Below are 18046 nucleotides of genomic sequence, written 5' to 3'. Positions count from 1 at the left end.
CCTCCACGTCTAAGCTTTTGGCGCTTCCTTATAAGGGTAAGACCTTGTTTGGACCCAGTCTGGCAGAAATAATTTCTGATATTACGGGTGGCAAAGGGTCTTTTCTTCCAAAAAACAAGAAGAACAGACCTAAAGGACGTCAAAGTAATTTTTGTTCCTTTTGTAACTTCAAGGACTTCTCTCTCTTCCAAGCAGGATCTGTCCAAGTCTTCTTGGAAACCCAATCAGTCTTGGAATGAGGAGAAGCAATCAAAGAAACACACAGCTGAGTATAAGTCAGAAGGGTTTGCGCCCGGTCCGGAATCAGATCAAGTGGGGGCCAGATTTTCACTGTTTTTATCAAGCTTGGATACGAGATGTCAGATCTTTAATGGGCTGTGGACATAGTATTTCAAAAGGGTTACAAATTAGAATTCAAGACTTTTCCTTCCATGGGCAGATCCCACCTCTCACGATTATCTGTAAATCCAATGAGGAGAGGCATTTCTTGAACTGTGTTCAGGAACTTTCCTCCCTGTGAGTGATAGTTCCAGTTCAAGTAAGGTAACAGGACCTAGGATTCTAATCTGTTTGTGGTTAAAAAAAAAAAAGAGAACTTTTTGACCCCTTCTAGACCTGAAGTGTCTTAAATTTCTCAGAGTAACGTCCTTCACAATGGAAACCATTTGTTCCATTCTTCCTTTGCTCCAAAAGGGTCAGTTCATGACAACCATAGACCGGAAAGATGCATATCTTCATATTCCCATCCACAGGGACCATCACAAATTCCTGGGATTCACTTTTCTAGATGGGGAATTACTATAGCGCGCTATCTGGAAGACTGTTTGGTTCAGGAGCCTTCTTTTCAACTAGCAATCTCTCATACAGAGATCTTGTTGTCTTTTCTACGTTTCCACAGATGGAAAGTGAATCTGGAAAAGAGTTCCCTTGTTCCAGCTACCAGGGTAGTTTTCTTAAGGACCATGATAGATTCCCTATCTATGAAATTTTTTCTGACAGAGATCAGAAAATCCAAATTCTAGCCCGTCTCTGCAGTCTACTGTTCGGCCATCAGTGGCTCAATGTATGGAGGTAATTGGTCTGATGATCGCTTCCGTGGACATAATTTCCTTTGCTTGATTCCATTTGGGAGCTCTGCAGTTATGCATGCTCAGATAATGGAACTGGAACCATTTGGTTCTGTCTCAGAGGATAGATCTAGTTCAGTCGACAAGAGACTCTCTCTCCCGTGGTGGCTTTCTCAGGAGCATCTGTCTCAGGGCACATGCTTTTGGAGACCTTCCTGGGTGATTGTAACCACGGATGCTAGCCTGTTGGGCTCGGGAGCAGTCTGGGATTCGTTAAGGGTGCAGGGACTATGGTCTAGAGAGGAATCTGCCCTCCCCATAAATATCCTGGAGTTGAGAGCAATTTACAATGCTCTGATGACTTTAACTCGGTTGTCTGTTTTATCAGCTCCAGTCGGACAATATCCTCAGTGACTTGCATTAACCACCAGGGAGGAACTCGGAGTTCTTTAGCCATGAAGGAGGTGGTTCGGATTGTTCATTGGGGGAATGCTCACAGTTGGTTCCATCTGCCATCCACATTCCAGGTGTGGACAACTGGGAAGCGGACTTCCTGGGCATACCTACATTTCATCCCGGGGAGTGGGCATTCCATCCGGAAGTGTTCTCTAGGTTAACCCTCAAATGGGGGATGCCGGAGTTGGATCAAATGGCGTCTTGGCAGAATGCCAAACTCCTAAGGTACGGAAGGTACGGTTCAAGGTCGAGAAGATCTGCAGGCCACCCTGATAGATGCTCTGGTGGGTTCTTGGGATTTCAGTCTAGCATATCTGTTTGCTCTCCTTCCACGAGTCATTGCTCGTATCAAACAGGAGAGAGCATCAGTAATTCTAATAGCTCCTGCATGGCCTCACAGGATCTGGTATGCAGACCTAGTGTAGATGTCATTTCTTACACCTTGGAGGCTGCCTCTGAGGTGGGACCTTCTAACTCAGGGAGTTATTTAACTAATCTAAATAAGTTACAGTAATTTTTGGGTTCACTGTCCCATTAAGGTTTTGCAGCACGTTCCGTTTGAGCCTTTGCATGCCATAGATATTAAGTTGTTATCTTGGAAGGTTTTGTTTCTTATTGCTATTTCTTCTGCTCGGAGAGTCTCTAAACTCTCGGCTTTGCAGTGTGATTAGCCTTGTCTTATTTTTCATGCTGATAAGGCGGTTCTTCGTACTAAGTTGGGTTTTCTTCCTAAGGTGGTTTCTGATAGAAGTATTAATCAGGAAATTTTTGTTCCTTCTCTGTCCTAATTCTTCTTCTCATAAGGAGCGTTTGTTGCACAATTTGGATGTGCGTGCTCTGAAATTCTTCCTACAGGCGACTAAGGATATTCGTCAGTCCTCTGCCCTGTTTGTTTGTTTCTCTGGGAAGCGTAAAGGTCAGAATGCTACTGCTACTTCTCTTTCTCTCTGGTTGAGAAGTATATAATTTATTTTGCTTATGAGACTGCTGGTCAGCAGCCTCCTGAGAGAATTATGGCTCATTCCACGAGGTCTGTCTCCTCTTCTTGGGCTTTCAAAAATGAAATGAGCATGGCTGGTATTTTTTTTCCAGAAACGGTGTGTTACACAAACCTTTTTTTTTTTACAGTACTTTTACTTTATTGGAAAAGTAGCTAGTGTGCATCACTGATTAACCAGCAGGGGGCAGTAACAAGCTGTGATACTCTATTCTCTCCATCAGAAGCTGTGCATTAAAAATCTCTAGATTTTACAGACCTGGCTGACCATTTGAAGCACTTACTGGAAAATTATTAAGTGTTTTCTCTCTTAATGTATTCCACACAAAGAACATTTAGAAATGAGGGATATAAACACAAGATAAAAGATGCGGGCTGTTGTCTAATAAAAGTTCTTCAGCAGAATTTAGTCTTGTTTCCTTTCTCTGCTTTAAATCTATTTTTGTGTTTCCCTGTGTCTGACTATATAATTTCTCAAACTTTTACAATGTTTCCAATGGGAGAATTTTCAAATAACTCTAATTTTAATTTTGTCAGTTTGTATGGAACAAATGTCTTCTGCTAAAGAGGAATCCTCAGAACTTAAAAGGACATTCTACACTAGATTTTTCTCTGCATAAATGTTTTGTACATTTTATATAGCCCATCTGGGGTGTTACTGTAAAAAAAAAATAATAATATTCTGTTTATTTTTAAATAACATTGTGCTGATTTTCAGACTCCTAACCAAGCCCCAAAGTTTTAGATGTATACTAACGTATACAGACTTCAGATTGTTTCTGTCGTATAATTGGCCTTTTCATATGCAGGGAAGGGTCTGCTTTCAGCCCCTTTTAGTGTGTGACCTAGCCTAATCATGAACAGTGCTAAATTGGTAGCTTCTAGTATTTTTATATCTGTATATGTGCATAGTCTTTATAGTAGTGTCAGTTACATGCATTTAAATGAAACTTGGTGTATACTGTCTCTTTAAAGCAACAGTAAAATCGGAACTAAACGTTCATGGTGCAGACAGATTGCAATGTTACATATATTTTCTGTTTTCTTCTATTACATGAACATATCCTCAAAATTTCAAAAATCGAAACTTATTCTGAAATCCAAACTATGTAATTATTTAAAAATAATAATAATTGACAAGTACTATTATTCCCCGCCTGTAAGTCAAAATCTTCTCTGCCTGTCTCTTTGGTTTGGTTTTTGTTTTCTAAAATGCAAATAGTCTATTTAAAACAACAAATATTACATTTCTGATTACAGTGCTTAACTATCATCCTGAGGGTACTATCCATACAAAAGTATATTAATGACATGTAAAACTACCTTTTGGTTACATGTATAAGCTGTATTATGACATGTAAATATCTCCTAAATGACATAAGATATTGCTGTTTACACTTGGTCTCATCCCCTCTCCAAGCTGTCTCTTTTTACAGATGCAAGTGTTCCAAAACCCAAAACTTTCCCGGTCCCAAGCAGTTTGGATAAATGGTTTTCTACCTGTTATCAAATTTGCTTTGTCCATATGGTATCCTGTGTTGAGGAGTAAAGTTAGGTAGGCTGATAGGAGCTCCCAAGTGCGCAAATGTCGTTAGCAGTCTATAGTTGTCTGCAACTATGTATAACATTGCTATAAACATTGTTTATCACTGCTACCGTGATGTCATGCTTGTTCCATTAGTTTTTCTTTGCTCCATTCTGCTACACACAAAAAAAAAAAAACTAGCTATGGTGTATTCAGCTCTGTAAATAAGATCATTGCTGGAATGTAGAAAACTGCTTATGGATTCTAGGCTCTCAAATATGCATATAAAAGCTTTTTTAGAGAATCACAGATAATGCATATTATATCAGCCTTGCACATCAGTGGGTTTGTCACCAGCGTATAATGTTGTTGTATGCAAACAAAAGCACATAAATGTAATGATCTAACTGTGTTTATCCCCTGTTTTGAGGGTTAAACACCTAGTTAAATCCGTTCCAGAGAAGCAATGTACTACTGGGAGCTAGTTAACACGTCTGTTGCGCCAATAACAAGAAGAGTATGTGTGTAGCCACTTATCACCAGCCAGCTCCCAGTAATGCATTGCTGCAATTGAGCCTACCTAGGTATGCTTATCAACTGATTCATGGAAGTTTAATTTTGACTTTCATGTCCCTTTAACTTTGCAACTGGAAGGTTTTACAGTCTCCTGGTGACAATACTACCACATTCTGAAAAGCTGATCAGTATATATGGTCCACATGCTTGTCTGTCTAATATTCTTGTTTTTCAGTCTTTTCAAACTCCAAATATTCTGAAAAGAATTTAGCCAAAGTAAGGAAAATTTACACACAATTCCAAATGGTACATCAAAGAAGTGACCTAGGTAGTAAAATCTGAGTTGCACGGTTTCTCACTGCATTGTTGTGACCTGTAAAATTGCCTTGTGCTCTTCCTTCTATTCTTCATTAAACCAAGCTCATGATTTACAATCCAGGTTCGGTTATTTATTAATCATTTAGACAGTTCTTTATTCTGCTCATTTACAAGTTACTTCACATTATTGTTTTCTCTTTAGTGCAACATGGATTTGAATTATTACTAATGTGTTACTTTATTTTCCACCAGACCTGCTTGGTATTCATAGCCAGGCGAACATTGGCTTTTTAACTTTAATGGAATCATTACGATATTGTAAGGTAAGCTCTCTATTTATTTTTTAATAAAAAGTAAAAAAAAAAAAAAAAAGTATAACATGGTTTACAAGCACCTTACACAGTTTGTTTATTTTGTAGATTATGGATATCCAATATAGCAGTGTGTATATGTCAAACCGAACTGGGTGTACATCACATGTCCAACTCACAGCCCTTGGTGCCATTTTTAAGAAATAACCCTCACAGGCTGCCTCCTCTTAATCCACTCCTTCCCTCAAGCAGTGCCCACTGCTCACACTATTACCACTACCCATACCTTACATAAGCCTCCCCTCAGCCTTTGTCACCCCCTTCACACACAGAACCCTCTTTAATCTCTTAGCCTTAGCCCTGACAGATGCCCTAGGTCTCCTTACCCTCCTCCGTCGTACACACATAGCCCCCTTATAACCCTCACAGGCTGCTTCCTCTTAACCCACTCCTTCCCTCAAGCAGCGCGCACTACTCACACTATTACCACTACCCCTACCTTACATAAGCCTCCCCTCAGCCCTTCTCACCAATCATAGCCCCCTTTTTCCTAACACAACCCCCTCCTCATCAATCCTGACTCACCCTCCTTTAACATCAGCTCCTGCTCTCATCTTAAGCCCCTCTCACTCCCATCCTGAGCACATTAATGTGCCATTTTGTTGCTGGGGGATATACCGGTACAAGTTTAAGAATTTTCACACAAAAGTACAGTAGTAAAATGAGTGACTCACCCCGGTCCTCAGGGCTATTGGGCAAGTCCCCTCCTCAGATCACACTTCTCTTACCAGTACGGTCCTCACTTCTCTTACCAGTACGGTCCTCCCTGTGAACAGGGCAAGTCTTGTTCCGGGATCACGTGATCAGCTACGGCGTCTGGCGGCATATTAGGAAATACCATTGGGGCAAAAGTCTAAAAACTCTGTGCTCACACAAAATGTCCAGGAAGCCCAGGGTGTGCCCGGACCCCTCCCTGCAACATCAGAGGTTCAGCCCAATCCCCACCCAGACCTTTCACTGTGAGATACTGAGTATAGGCAGCACCCCTGATTTAGAGACTTACATCAGGGGAAATAAGTGCAAACAATACGGTACTTTACTTAGCAGTGCACCAGGCTGTTAATTGGATGGTGTGTGCCACTTTCTTCGTGTGTGTTTGTATGTATGTATGTATATATATATATATATATATATATATATATATAATTTCATTAAAATTATGAGGGTAGATAAAAAACTGAAATTTAAAATCCTCCATGTCTCAAAATTAAATCAATGTAAATATTTGCATAGGAAATTAGCACATCTAGGCAACATTCCCCGCTTGCTTTTTCCCAGAAATACCTCATATACAATGTTACCAATGCACAAGAGAATTCTGGGTAAGATATGCAAATTAGATATGTCAATTCTCAGTTTTTTGCTTCAAAATACTGTTTTAACGCAGCGATCCTTTTAACAGGATTATTGCAGCAAACCAGAAATCAGTCACTAGACAGCCTGTTTCGTTCTTTTTGGAACTCATCAGTAGGAGATAGATTTCTGGTTGCGGCATTGGTAAAGCTACTTTCAAGGTTAAACCAAAATTCATTAAAATTATGGGGGGAGATAAAAAACTGAAATTAAAATCCTCCATGTCTCAAAATTAAATCAATGTAAATATTTGCATCGGAAATTAGCACATCTAGGCAAGATTCCACGCTTGCTTTTTCCCAGAAATACCTCATATACAATGTTACCAATGCACAAGAGAATTCTGGGTAAGATATACAAATTAGATATGCAAATTCTCAGTTTTTTGCTTCAAAATATTATTTTAACACAGTGATCCTTTTAACAGGGTTATTGCAGCAAATTTAATTTTGAGACATGGAGGATTTTAATTTCAGTTTTTTATCTTCCCCCCCATAATTTTAATGAATTTTGGTTTAACCTTGAAAGTAGCTTTACCAATGCAGCAACCAGAAATCTATCTCCTACTGATGAGTTCCAAAAAGAACGAAACAGGCTGTCTAGTGAGTGATTTCTGGTTTGCTGCAATAATCCTGTTAAAAGGATCGCTGTGTTAAAACAGTAATTTGAAGCAAAAAAACTGAACTTGCATATCTTACCCAGAATTCTCTACAATGAGGTATTTCTGGGAAAAAGCAAGCGGGAAATCTTGCCTAGATGTGCTAATTTCCTATGCAAATATTTACATTGATATATATAATGTTAGTGAGAGATAAATGTGTGTGTATGTGTATATATTGTATATATTAGTGTGTGTGGATAGTTTATTTAAATATAGCTTTACAACTTTTGATTGCACATAGTATGCAAAAGGTTTACCTTAAATATAATGGATTACTTCTTCACCAGCATACATAGTACATGACATTTATTATTATTATTATTATTATTATTATTATTATTATTATTATTATTATTATTATTATTTTTTTTATTTTTTTTATTATTTATAGGTTTTTAAAAACGTGGTGAGAAATCATCATGCCAATATTATATCCCATTCCCTTTAAACCCAATGCTAGATTAATATTAATATTTTTTTTTTTTTTTAAAGAAGGGTTTCAGAAATCCAAAAACATTAGGTTTTATTTTCTTATAGTGTCGAGTGTTTACACATTTTGGAGCACATTTTATCATGTTTTGCCTGTTAGTAATTGCCTAAAAAGCCTCAGTTTGTATGAGATATCTCTCTTCTTAATTTTGTTCTTGTTGTTTTTTTCAAACTACTTATTTTGTTATTCTCTTTTCAAATATGTTATCTTCCAGGTTGGTTCCTTCTTAAAATCTCCTAAGTTTCCAATCTGGGTAATTGGAAGTGAAACTCATCTGACTGTGTTTTTTACCAAGGTAAGTGATCACATATTGCTAGCTAATGTCAAATAGCATTTCCCAATATTTTCTTTACTGACACGATTGAATAAAATTAATTTATATTTTCTTCATTGACACGATTGGATAAAATGAATTGTAATGAGAAAAAAAAGTGGGGTTTCATGTCCCTTTAATGATAATTTGTACAATAAACTTAACATTTTTAAATATTAGCTTGTTTTACCTTATGGTTGTCTTACACCTTTTTAATGGGTGCATTGACCACCCGGCTAATATTTATGTTTATAGCAAAGTTATACATTGCTGCATTTCTGCTCACTTTCTTTACACTGGTTCCTTACATTTGTGAATTTATTTTTTTTATTGTGGCAGGATATGAACCACTAGAGATGACAACGTATATTACCTTATTATATTTATTGTGGCAGGATATGAACCACTAGAGATGGCAACTTATATATTACCTTATTGTATTTTTTGTGGCAGGATATGAACCACTAGAGATGACAACGTACAAGTGAAACTCGAAAAATTAGAATATTGTGCCAAAGTGAATTTATTTCACTAATGCAACTTAAAAGGTGAAACTAACACGAGATAGACTCATTACATGCAAAGCAAGATAGTTCAAGCCGTGATTTGTCATAATTGTGATGATTATGGCTTACAGCTCATGAAAACCCCAAATCCACAATCTCAGAAAATTAGAATATTGTGAAAAGGTGCAATATTCTAGGCTCAAAGTGTCTCACTCTAATCTGCTAATTAAGCCATAACACCTGCAAAGGGTTCCTGAGCCTTTAAATGGTCTCTTAGTCTGGTTCAGTAGGCATCGCAATTATGGGAAATACTGCTGACCTGACAGTTGTGCAGAAAACCATAATTGACACCCTCCATAAGGAGGGAAAGCCTCAAAAGGTAATTGCAAAAGAAGTTGGATGTTCTCAAAGTGCTGTATCAATGCACATTAATAGAACGTTATGTGGAAGGGAAAAGTGTGAAAGAAAAGGGTGCACAAGCAGCAGGGATGACCGCAGCCTGGAGAGGATTGTCAGGAAAAGGCCATTCAAAAGTGTTGGACTTTCACAAGAGCCACCACACACAGTCGGATCCTGGACATGGGCTTCAAATGTCGTATTCCTCTTGTCAAGCCACTCCTGAACAACAAACAACGTCAGAAGTGTCTTACCTGGGCTAAAGAAAAACAGACCTGGTCTGTTGCTCAGTGGTCCAAAGTCCTCTTTACTGATGAGAGCAAATTTTGCATCTCATTTGGAAACCAAGGACCCAGAGTATGGAGGAAGAATGGAGAGGCACACACTGCAAGATGCTTGAAGTCCAGTGTGAAGTTTCCACAGTCTGTGTTGATTTGGGAAGCCATGCCATCTGCTGGTGTTGGTCCACTGCGCTTCATTAAGTCCAGGGTCAACGCAGCCATCTACCAGGAGATTTTGGAGCACTTCATGCTTCCTTCCGCAGACGAGCTCTATGGGGATGCTGACTTCATTTTCCATCAGGACTTGGCACCTGCCCACACTGCCAAAAGCACCAAAACCTGATTCAATGACCGTGGGATTACTGTGCTTGATTGGCCAGCAAACTCGCCTGACCTGAACCCCATAGAGAATCTATGGGGCATTGCCAAGAGAAAGATGAGACATAAGACCGAACAAAGCAGAAGAGCTGAAGGCCGCTATTGAAGCATCCTGGTCTTCCATAACACCTCAGCAGTGCCAAAGGCTGATAGCTTCCATGCCACGCCGCATTGAGGCAGTAATTGCTGCAAAAGGGACCCAAACCAAGTACTGTGTACATACAGTATGCATGCTTATACTTTTCAGAGGTCCGATATTGTTCTATGTACAAACCTTGTTTTATTGATTGCATGTAATAATCTAATTTTCTGAGATTGTGGATTTGGGGTTTTCATGAGCTGTAAGCCATAATCATCACAATTATGACAAATCACGGCTTGAACTATCTTGCTTTGCATGTAATGAGTCTATCTCATGTTAGTTTCACCTTTTAAGTTGCATTAGTGAAATAAATTAACTTTTGCACGATATTCTAATTTTTCGAGTTTCACCTGTATATTACCTTATTATATTTATTGTGGCAGGATATGAACCACTAGAGATGACAATGTATATATTACCTTATTATATTTATTGTGGCAGGATAGGAACCACTAGAGATGACAACGTATATATTACCTCATTATATTTATTGTGGCAGGATATGAACCACTAGAGATTACAATGTATATATTACCTTATTGTATTTTTTGTGGCAGGATATGAACCACTAGAGATGACAATGTATATATTACCTTATTGTATTTATTGTGACATTATATAAACCACTAGAGATGACAATGTATATATTACCTTATTATATTTATTGTGGCAGGAATGGAACCACTAGAAATGACAACGTATATTACCTTATTATATTTATTGTGGCAGGATAGGAACCACTAGAGATTACAATGTATATATTACCTTATTATATTTATTGTGGCAGGATATAAACCACTAGAGATAACAACGTATATATTACCTTATTGTATTTTTTGTGGCAGGATATGAACCACTAGAGATGAAAACGTATATTACCTTATGTTTATAGTGACAGCATATGAACCACTAGAGATGTGGTTTCCTTATTGTATTTATTGTGGCAGGAAAAGAACCAGTAGAGATGACAATGTATATATTACCTTATTGTATTTATTGTGGCAGGATATGAACCACTGGAGATGACAATGTATATATTACCTTATTGTATTCATTGTGACATTATATAAACCACTAGAGATGACAACGTATATTACCTTACTGTATTTATTGTGGCAGCATATGAACCACTAGAGATGACAATGTATATATTACCTTATTGTATTTATTGTGGCAGGATATGAACCACTAGAGATGACAATGTATATTACCTTATTATATTTATTGTGACAGGATATGAACCAGTAGAGATGACAATGTATATATTACCTTATTGTATTTATTGTGGCAGGATAGAAACCACTAGAGATGACAACGTATATTACCTTATTATATTTATTGTGGCAGGATATAAACCACTAGAGATGACAACGTATATTACCTTATTATATTTATTGTGGCAGGATAGAAACCACTAGAGATGACAACGTATATTACCTTTATTGTATTTATTGTGGCAGGATATGAACCACTAGAGATGACAACGTATATATTACCTTATTATATTTATTGTGGCAGGATATGAACCACTAGAGATGACAATGTATATATTACCTTATTGTATTTATTGTGGCAGGATATGAACCACTAGAGATGACAACGTATATATTACCTTATTATATTTATTGTGGCAGGATATGAACCACTAGAGATGACAATGTATATATTACCTTACTGTATTTATTGTGGCAGGATATAAACCACTAGAGATGACAATGTATATTACCTTATTGTATTTATTGTGGCAGGATATGAACCACTAGAGATGACAATGTATATATTACCTTATTGTATTTATTGTGGCAGGATATGAACCACTAGAGATGACAATGTATATACTACCTTATTGTATTTATTGTGGCAGGATATGAACCACTAGAGATGACAATGTATATTACCTTATTGTATTTATTGTGGCAGGATAGAAACCACTAGAGATGACAATGTATATATTACCTTATTGTATTTATTGTGGCAGGACATGAACCACTAGAGATGACAATGTATATATTACCTTATTGTATTTATTGTGGCAGGATATAAACCACTAGAGATGACAACGTATATATTACCTTATTATATTTATTGTGGCAGGATATGAACCGCTAGAGATGAAAACGTATATTACCTTATGTTTATAGTGACAGCATATGAACCACTAGAGATGTGGTTTCCTTATTGTATTTATTGTGGCAGGAAAAGAACCAGTAGAGATGACAATGTATATATTACCTTATTGTATTTATTGTGGCAGGATATAAACCACTAGAGATGACAATGTATATATTACCTTATTGTATTTATTGTGGCAGGAAAAGAACCACTAGAGATGACAATGTATATATTACCTTATTGTATTTATTGTGGCAGGATAGAAACCACTAGAGATGACAACGTATATATTACCTTATTGTATTTATTGTGGCAGGATAGAAACCACTAGAGATGACAATGTATATTACCTTATTATATTTATTGTGGCAGGATATAAACCACTAGAGATGACAACGTATATTACCTTATTATATTTATTGTGGCAGGATAGAAACCACTAGAGATGACAACGTATATTACCTTATTGTATTTATTGTGGCAGGATATGAACCACTAGAGATGACAATGTATATACTACCTTATTGTATTTATTGTGGCAGGATATGAACCACTAGAGATGACAATGTATATATTACCTTATTGTATTTATTGTGGCAGGATATGAACCACTAGAGATGACAATGTATATATTACCTTATTGTATTTATTGTGGCAGGATATAAACCACTAGAGATAACGTATATTACCTTATTGTATTTATTGTGGCAGGAAAAGAACCACTAGAGATGACAATGTATATTACCTTATTGTATTTATTGTGGCAGGATATGAACCACTAGAGATGACAATGTATATTACCTTATTATATTTATTGTGGCAGGATATGAACCACTAGAGATGACAATGTATATATTACCTTATTGTATTTATTGTGGCAGGATATGAACCACTAGAGATTACAATGTATATTACCTTATTATATTTATTGTGGCAGGATAGGAACCACTAGAGATTACAATGTATATTACCTTATTGTATTTATTGTGGCAGGATATAAACCACTAGAGATGACAATGTATATATTACCTTATTATATTTATTGTGGCAGGATAGGAACCACTAGAGATTACAATGTATATTACCTTATTGTATTTATTGTGGCAGGATATAAACCACTAGAGATGACAACGTATATATTACCTTATTATATTTATTGTGGCAGGATATAAACCACTAGAGATGACAATGTATATATTACCTTACTGTATTTATTGTGGCAGGATATGAACCACTAGAGATGACAATGTATATATTACCTTATTGTATTTATTGTGGCAGGATATGAACCACTAGAGATGACAATGTATATATTACCTTATTGTATTTATTGTATCAGGATATGAACCACTAGAGATGACAATGTATATATTACCTTATTGTATTTATTGTGGCAGGATATAAACCACTAGAGATGACAATGTATATATTACCTTATTGTATTTATTGTGGCAGGATATAAACCACTAGAGATGACAACGTATATTACCTTATTGTATTTATTGTGGCAGGAAAAGAACCACTAGAGATGACAATGTATATTACCTTATTGTATTTATTGTGGCAGGATATGAACCACTAGAGATGACAATGTATATTACCTTATAGTATTTATTGTGGCAGGATATAAACCACTAGAGATGACAACGTATATTACCTTATTATATTTATTGTGGCAGGATATGAACCACTAGAGATTACAATGTATATTACCTTATTATATTTATTGTGGCAGGATAGGAACCACTAGAGATTACAATGTATATTACCTTATTGTATTTATTGTGGCAGGATATAAACCACTAGAGATGACAATGTATATATTACCTTATTATATTTATTGTGGCAGGATAGGAACCACTAGAGATTACAATGTATATTACCTTATTGTATTTATTGTGGCAGGATAGAAACCACTAGAGATGACAATGTATATATTACCTTATTATATTTATTGTGGCAGGATAGGAACCACTAGAGATTACAATGTATATTACCTTATTGTATTTATTGTGGCAGGATAGAAACCACTAGAGATGACAATGTATATATTACCTTATTGTATTTATTGTGGCAGGAAAAGAACCACTAGAGATGACAACGTATATTACCTTATTGTATTTATTGTGGCAGGATAGGAACCACTAGAGATGACAATGTATATACTACCTTATTATATTTATTGTGGCAGGTTATGAACCACTAGAGATGACAACGTATATTACCTTATTATATTTATTGTGGCAGGCTATAAAACACTAGAGATGACAATGTATATATTACCTTATTGTATTTATTGTGGCAGGATATAAACCACTAGAGATGACAATGTATATATTACCTTATTGTATTTATTGTGGCAGGATATGAACCACTACAGATGACAATGTATATATTACCTTATTGTATTTATTGTGGCAGGATATAAACCACTAGAGATGACAACGTATATATTACCTTATTATTTTTATTGTGGCAGGATATGAACCGCTAGAGATGAAAACGTATATTACCTTATGTTTATAGTGACAGCATATGAACCACTAGAGATGTGGTTTCCTTATTGTATTTATTGTGGCAGGAAAAGAACCAGTAGAGATGACAATGTATATATTACCTTATTGTATTTATTGTGGCAGGATATAAACCACTAGAGATGACAACGTATATATTACCTTATTGTATTTATTGTGGCAGGATATAAACCACTAGAGATGACAATGTATATATTACCTTATTGTATTTATTGTGGCAGGACAAGAACCACTAGAGATGACAATGTATATATTACCTTATTGTATTTATTGTGGCAGGATATAAACCACTAGAGATGACAATGTATATATTACCTTATTGTATTTATTGTGGCAGGATATGAACCACTAGAGATGACAACGTATATATTACCTTATTGTATTTATTGTGGCAGGATATAAACCACTAGAGATGACAATGTATATATTACCTTATGTTTATTGTGACTGCATATGAACCACTAGAGATGAGAACGTAAATTACCTTATTGTATTTATTGTGGCAGGAAATGAACCAGTAGAGATGATTGATATATTAAATGGACGTATTGGGTAGAGCAATAGTTCTCTAGTTATCATTTATTAAAAAAGTAATCTTGAATGAGCTTGTCATTAGCCATCTATCAGCAGTGTTTACAACAAGGTTTAAAGCAAAGTTATTCATAGTTACAAACACTGCGGCCATAGAACTCTAAGGGTATGATTTATCAAGCACTAGGAGATTTCTCAGTGTAATTCTCCTATGCATTCTCCTTAGCTCTCCTTAAGAGAAGCGAATCTGTGCACTCATATTTTATTAAAAAAAAAGGGGTTTGTTTGCACTTCTCCATAGACGCGCTGAGGAGATGTAAAGGTAAATTTCTCTAGTCATATTCGTATCTACGCCTTATTTATCATTGAAAAAAAGCAACTATTCTCCATGTTAGTCATATATAAACAAATATAAATTTTTAGACAGCCCCACTAGTAGCGTTCTTCTGTTTTAGCGCTTTTTATATATTATTTTTATGCCCCAATAGATATTATGTTTGCACTCTGATATATATTATTTTTGCACTCCAATATAAATAATTATTGTGCTCCAATTAACATTATTATTGTGCTTTGTTATATATTGTTTTTGCAGCTTGTAGAGCCCTTTTCTTTGTAACATTGCTTCTACAACTGGTAGAGAATGGATTTCTAAAGCTGTTCTTCACAGTCGCTTTGGAGAACTTTAATGCACACATTTCCAGAACTTTCAGTCCGCTATAGGAGAAAAAAATGATAAATTTGTAACTAGTCAAGTTAACGGAGTGCTATAGGAAATATAACTAAAAGCTTCAAATTTAACCCTTTTTCTTCCATAGGGCAGGGAGAGTCCATGACTTCATTCGTTACTGTTGGGAAATACAACACCTGGCCACCAGGAGGAGGCAAAATACACCCCAGCCAAAGGCTTAAATATCCCTCCCACTTCCCCCTATCCCCCCCAGTCATTCTTTGCCTTTTGTCACTATAGGAGGTGGCAGAAAAGTGTCAGAAGATTTTGGATAGTCCTGTAATGGGTATGTTCCCTTCAAGAAAGGACTGGAGTTTTAAGTAATCATGTCAACCTCTCAGTGAGAGTATTGATGAAAGTGAGTCTGAAAATGCAGGGAAAGTTTTTTTTTTTTTTCTGCGAACCCATCCAGATTGTCACCTAACAGCTCCTGAGCAATCAGTATTGACAAGTTTCACTGCTTGCTTTTACACACTCAAGTCCATGTCAGAGCGGTGCTGCCTCAATGGGATCAAGTGTTAATATCTCCTTCAGGGAGATTATTTGAACAGCTAGGGTTTTTTTTTATAACTGCTTTAATGTGAGAATTTTTGGGCTCATAGACTGTGTGCTTTTCGCTTGGAACAAACCAGTTTTACTTTCATTTTCTTACAATCCTGCTGCAGACATTACTCCTAAGGAGAGTGTTTTCACTGTTAGCTGTCTGGGTCTAGGAGGTGGTGAGTGCCCCAGCCATTGGGATTATAAAGGTGCCGTTTTTTTGAATAAAAGCATTTTTTATTTGTCCTTCTGTGGATATATACTTGGCTATGAAGGTCTCTGATACTACATTAGAAGGTTCCGCTCCTTCTGTACTGATTATTAATTCCTGTTTAAATTGTGAGGAGGCCGTGGTTTGCTCACTTCCTCAATTGTGTTCCATTTGCCTAAGCACTGTTCTAAAGTCTAAGAAGGGAGACAAGCCTGCTAATACTTATAGCGCTATTAGTCTTTCAGGAATCTATGTCCCGAGAGATTGCTACCCTTTCCTACTCTCCAGACTGTCTACAAGACCAGAAAAGAGGACTGCCTTTTTAGGTTGCATACGGGATCTCTCCTCTTTCTAGGAGTAATTGTCCCAGTACCTACAGCAGAAAGAGGTTTGGGGTTTTATTCAAACCTTTTTTGTGGTTCCAAAAAAGGAAGGAACGTTTTGTCCAATTCTGGTCTTAATTTCTAAACAAGTTTGAGTGTTCCCTCTTTCAAGATGGAGACAATACCATCAGTCCTGCCGGTTCAGGAAGGACAGTTTATGACCACCATAGACCTGAAGGATGCATACCTTCATGTTCCGATACACAGGGATCATTTTCAGTTCCTAAGGTTTGCCTTTCTGGACCAGCACTTCCATTTCATAGCTCTTCTGTTTGGCCTAACTACTACTCCAAGGATATTTGCGAAGGTTCTGGGGGCTCTTCTAGTCGTTGCCAGAACACTAAGTATTGCAGTAGCATCTTACCTGGACGATATCTTGGTACATGCACCATCTTTTCGTCTAGTGGAAGAACATTCAGAGTCCCTTCTCAGTCTTCTTCGATCACATGGATGGAAGATAAACTTGGAATAGAGTTATTTTACTCAAAGTACCAGGGTTAATTTCCTGGGGACAATAATAGACTCTATATCCATGAGAATATGTCTCACAGATCAGAGACGTTGCAAGCTAACTGCTGCATGCCTTGCCCTCCAGGCCTCCTCAAGACCCTCATTGGCCTAGTGTATGGAGGTGATTGGACTCATGGTGTCCTGTATGGACATTATTCCCTTTGCCAGATTCCATCTCAGATCCTTACAACTATGCATGCTGAGACAATGGAACGGTGACTATTCAGATCTGTCTCAACTGATTGTGCTGGAAAACCTGTCGAGAGACTCGCTCTCTTGGTGGCTCTGTCCAGATCATCTGCCACAAGGCATGTGCTTCTTGAGACCGTCCTGGGAGATTGTGACTTCGAACGCAAGCCTTTCCGGCTGGGCAGCCATTTGGGGTGCAAAAAAAACACAAGGGCTGTGGATTCAGGAAGAGTCCTCCCTTCCGATCAATATATTGGAACTTCGGCAATTTTCAATGCTCTGAAGGCTTGGCCCCTTCTGGGTTTGTCCCAGTTTAACAGATTCCAATCAGACAATATAACCTAGGTTGCCTACATCAACCATCAGGGGGGGAACAAGAAGTCCCTTGGCGATGAGAGAAGTATCTCAGATACTAGAGTGGGCGGAGACTTTACAGCTGTACGCTGTCAGCGATCCACATTCCGGGTGTGGACAACTGGGAAGCAGACTTCCTCAGCAGGCAATCTTTTCACCCAGGGGAATGGTTTCTCCACCCA

The 18046-nt window shown here is 37.1% G+C and overlaps 1 protein-coding gene across 2 annotated transcripts in view; it reads left to right on the top strand.

Moving 5' to 3' along the window:
- MINDY3 (MINDY lysine 48 deubiquitinase 3) overlaps positions 1-18046 on the top strand; it is a 325101-nt gene that overhangs the window by 84424 nt on the left and 222631 nt on the right. For both annotated transcript variants that reach the window (XM_053714015.1, XM_053714014.1), the window contains exons 10-11: positions 5132-5202; positions 7969-8049. In XM_053714015.1, coding sequence (XP_053569990.1) covers positions 5132-5202; positions 7969-8049 — 152 coding nt within the window. The remainder of the gene's footprint in view (positions 1-5131; positions 5203-7968; positions 8050-18046) is intronic.

The sequence above is a fragment of the Bombina bombina genome, chromosome 5 (assembly GCF_027579735.1).
Source record: "Bombina bombina isolate aBomBom1 chromosome 5, aBomBom1.pri, whole genome shotgun sequence".
Classification (NCBI taxonomy): domain Eukaryota; kingdom Metazoa; phylum Chordata; class Amphibia; order Anura; family Bombinatoridae; genus Bombina; species Bombina bombina.
The sequence above is the reverse complement of the archived record's forward strand: the minus strand, read 5'-3'. Positions and strand labels throughout refer to the sequence as shown.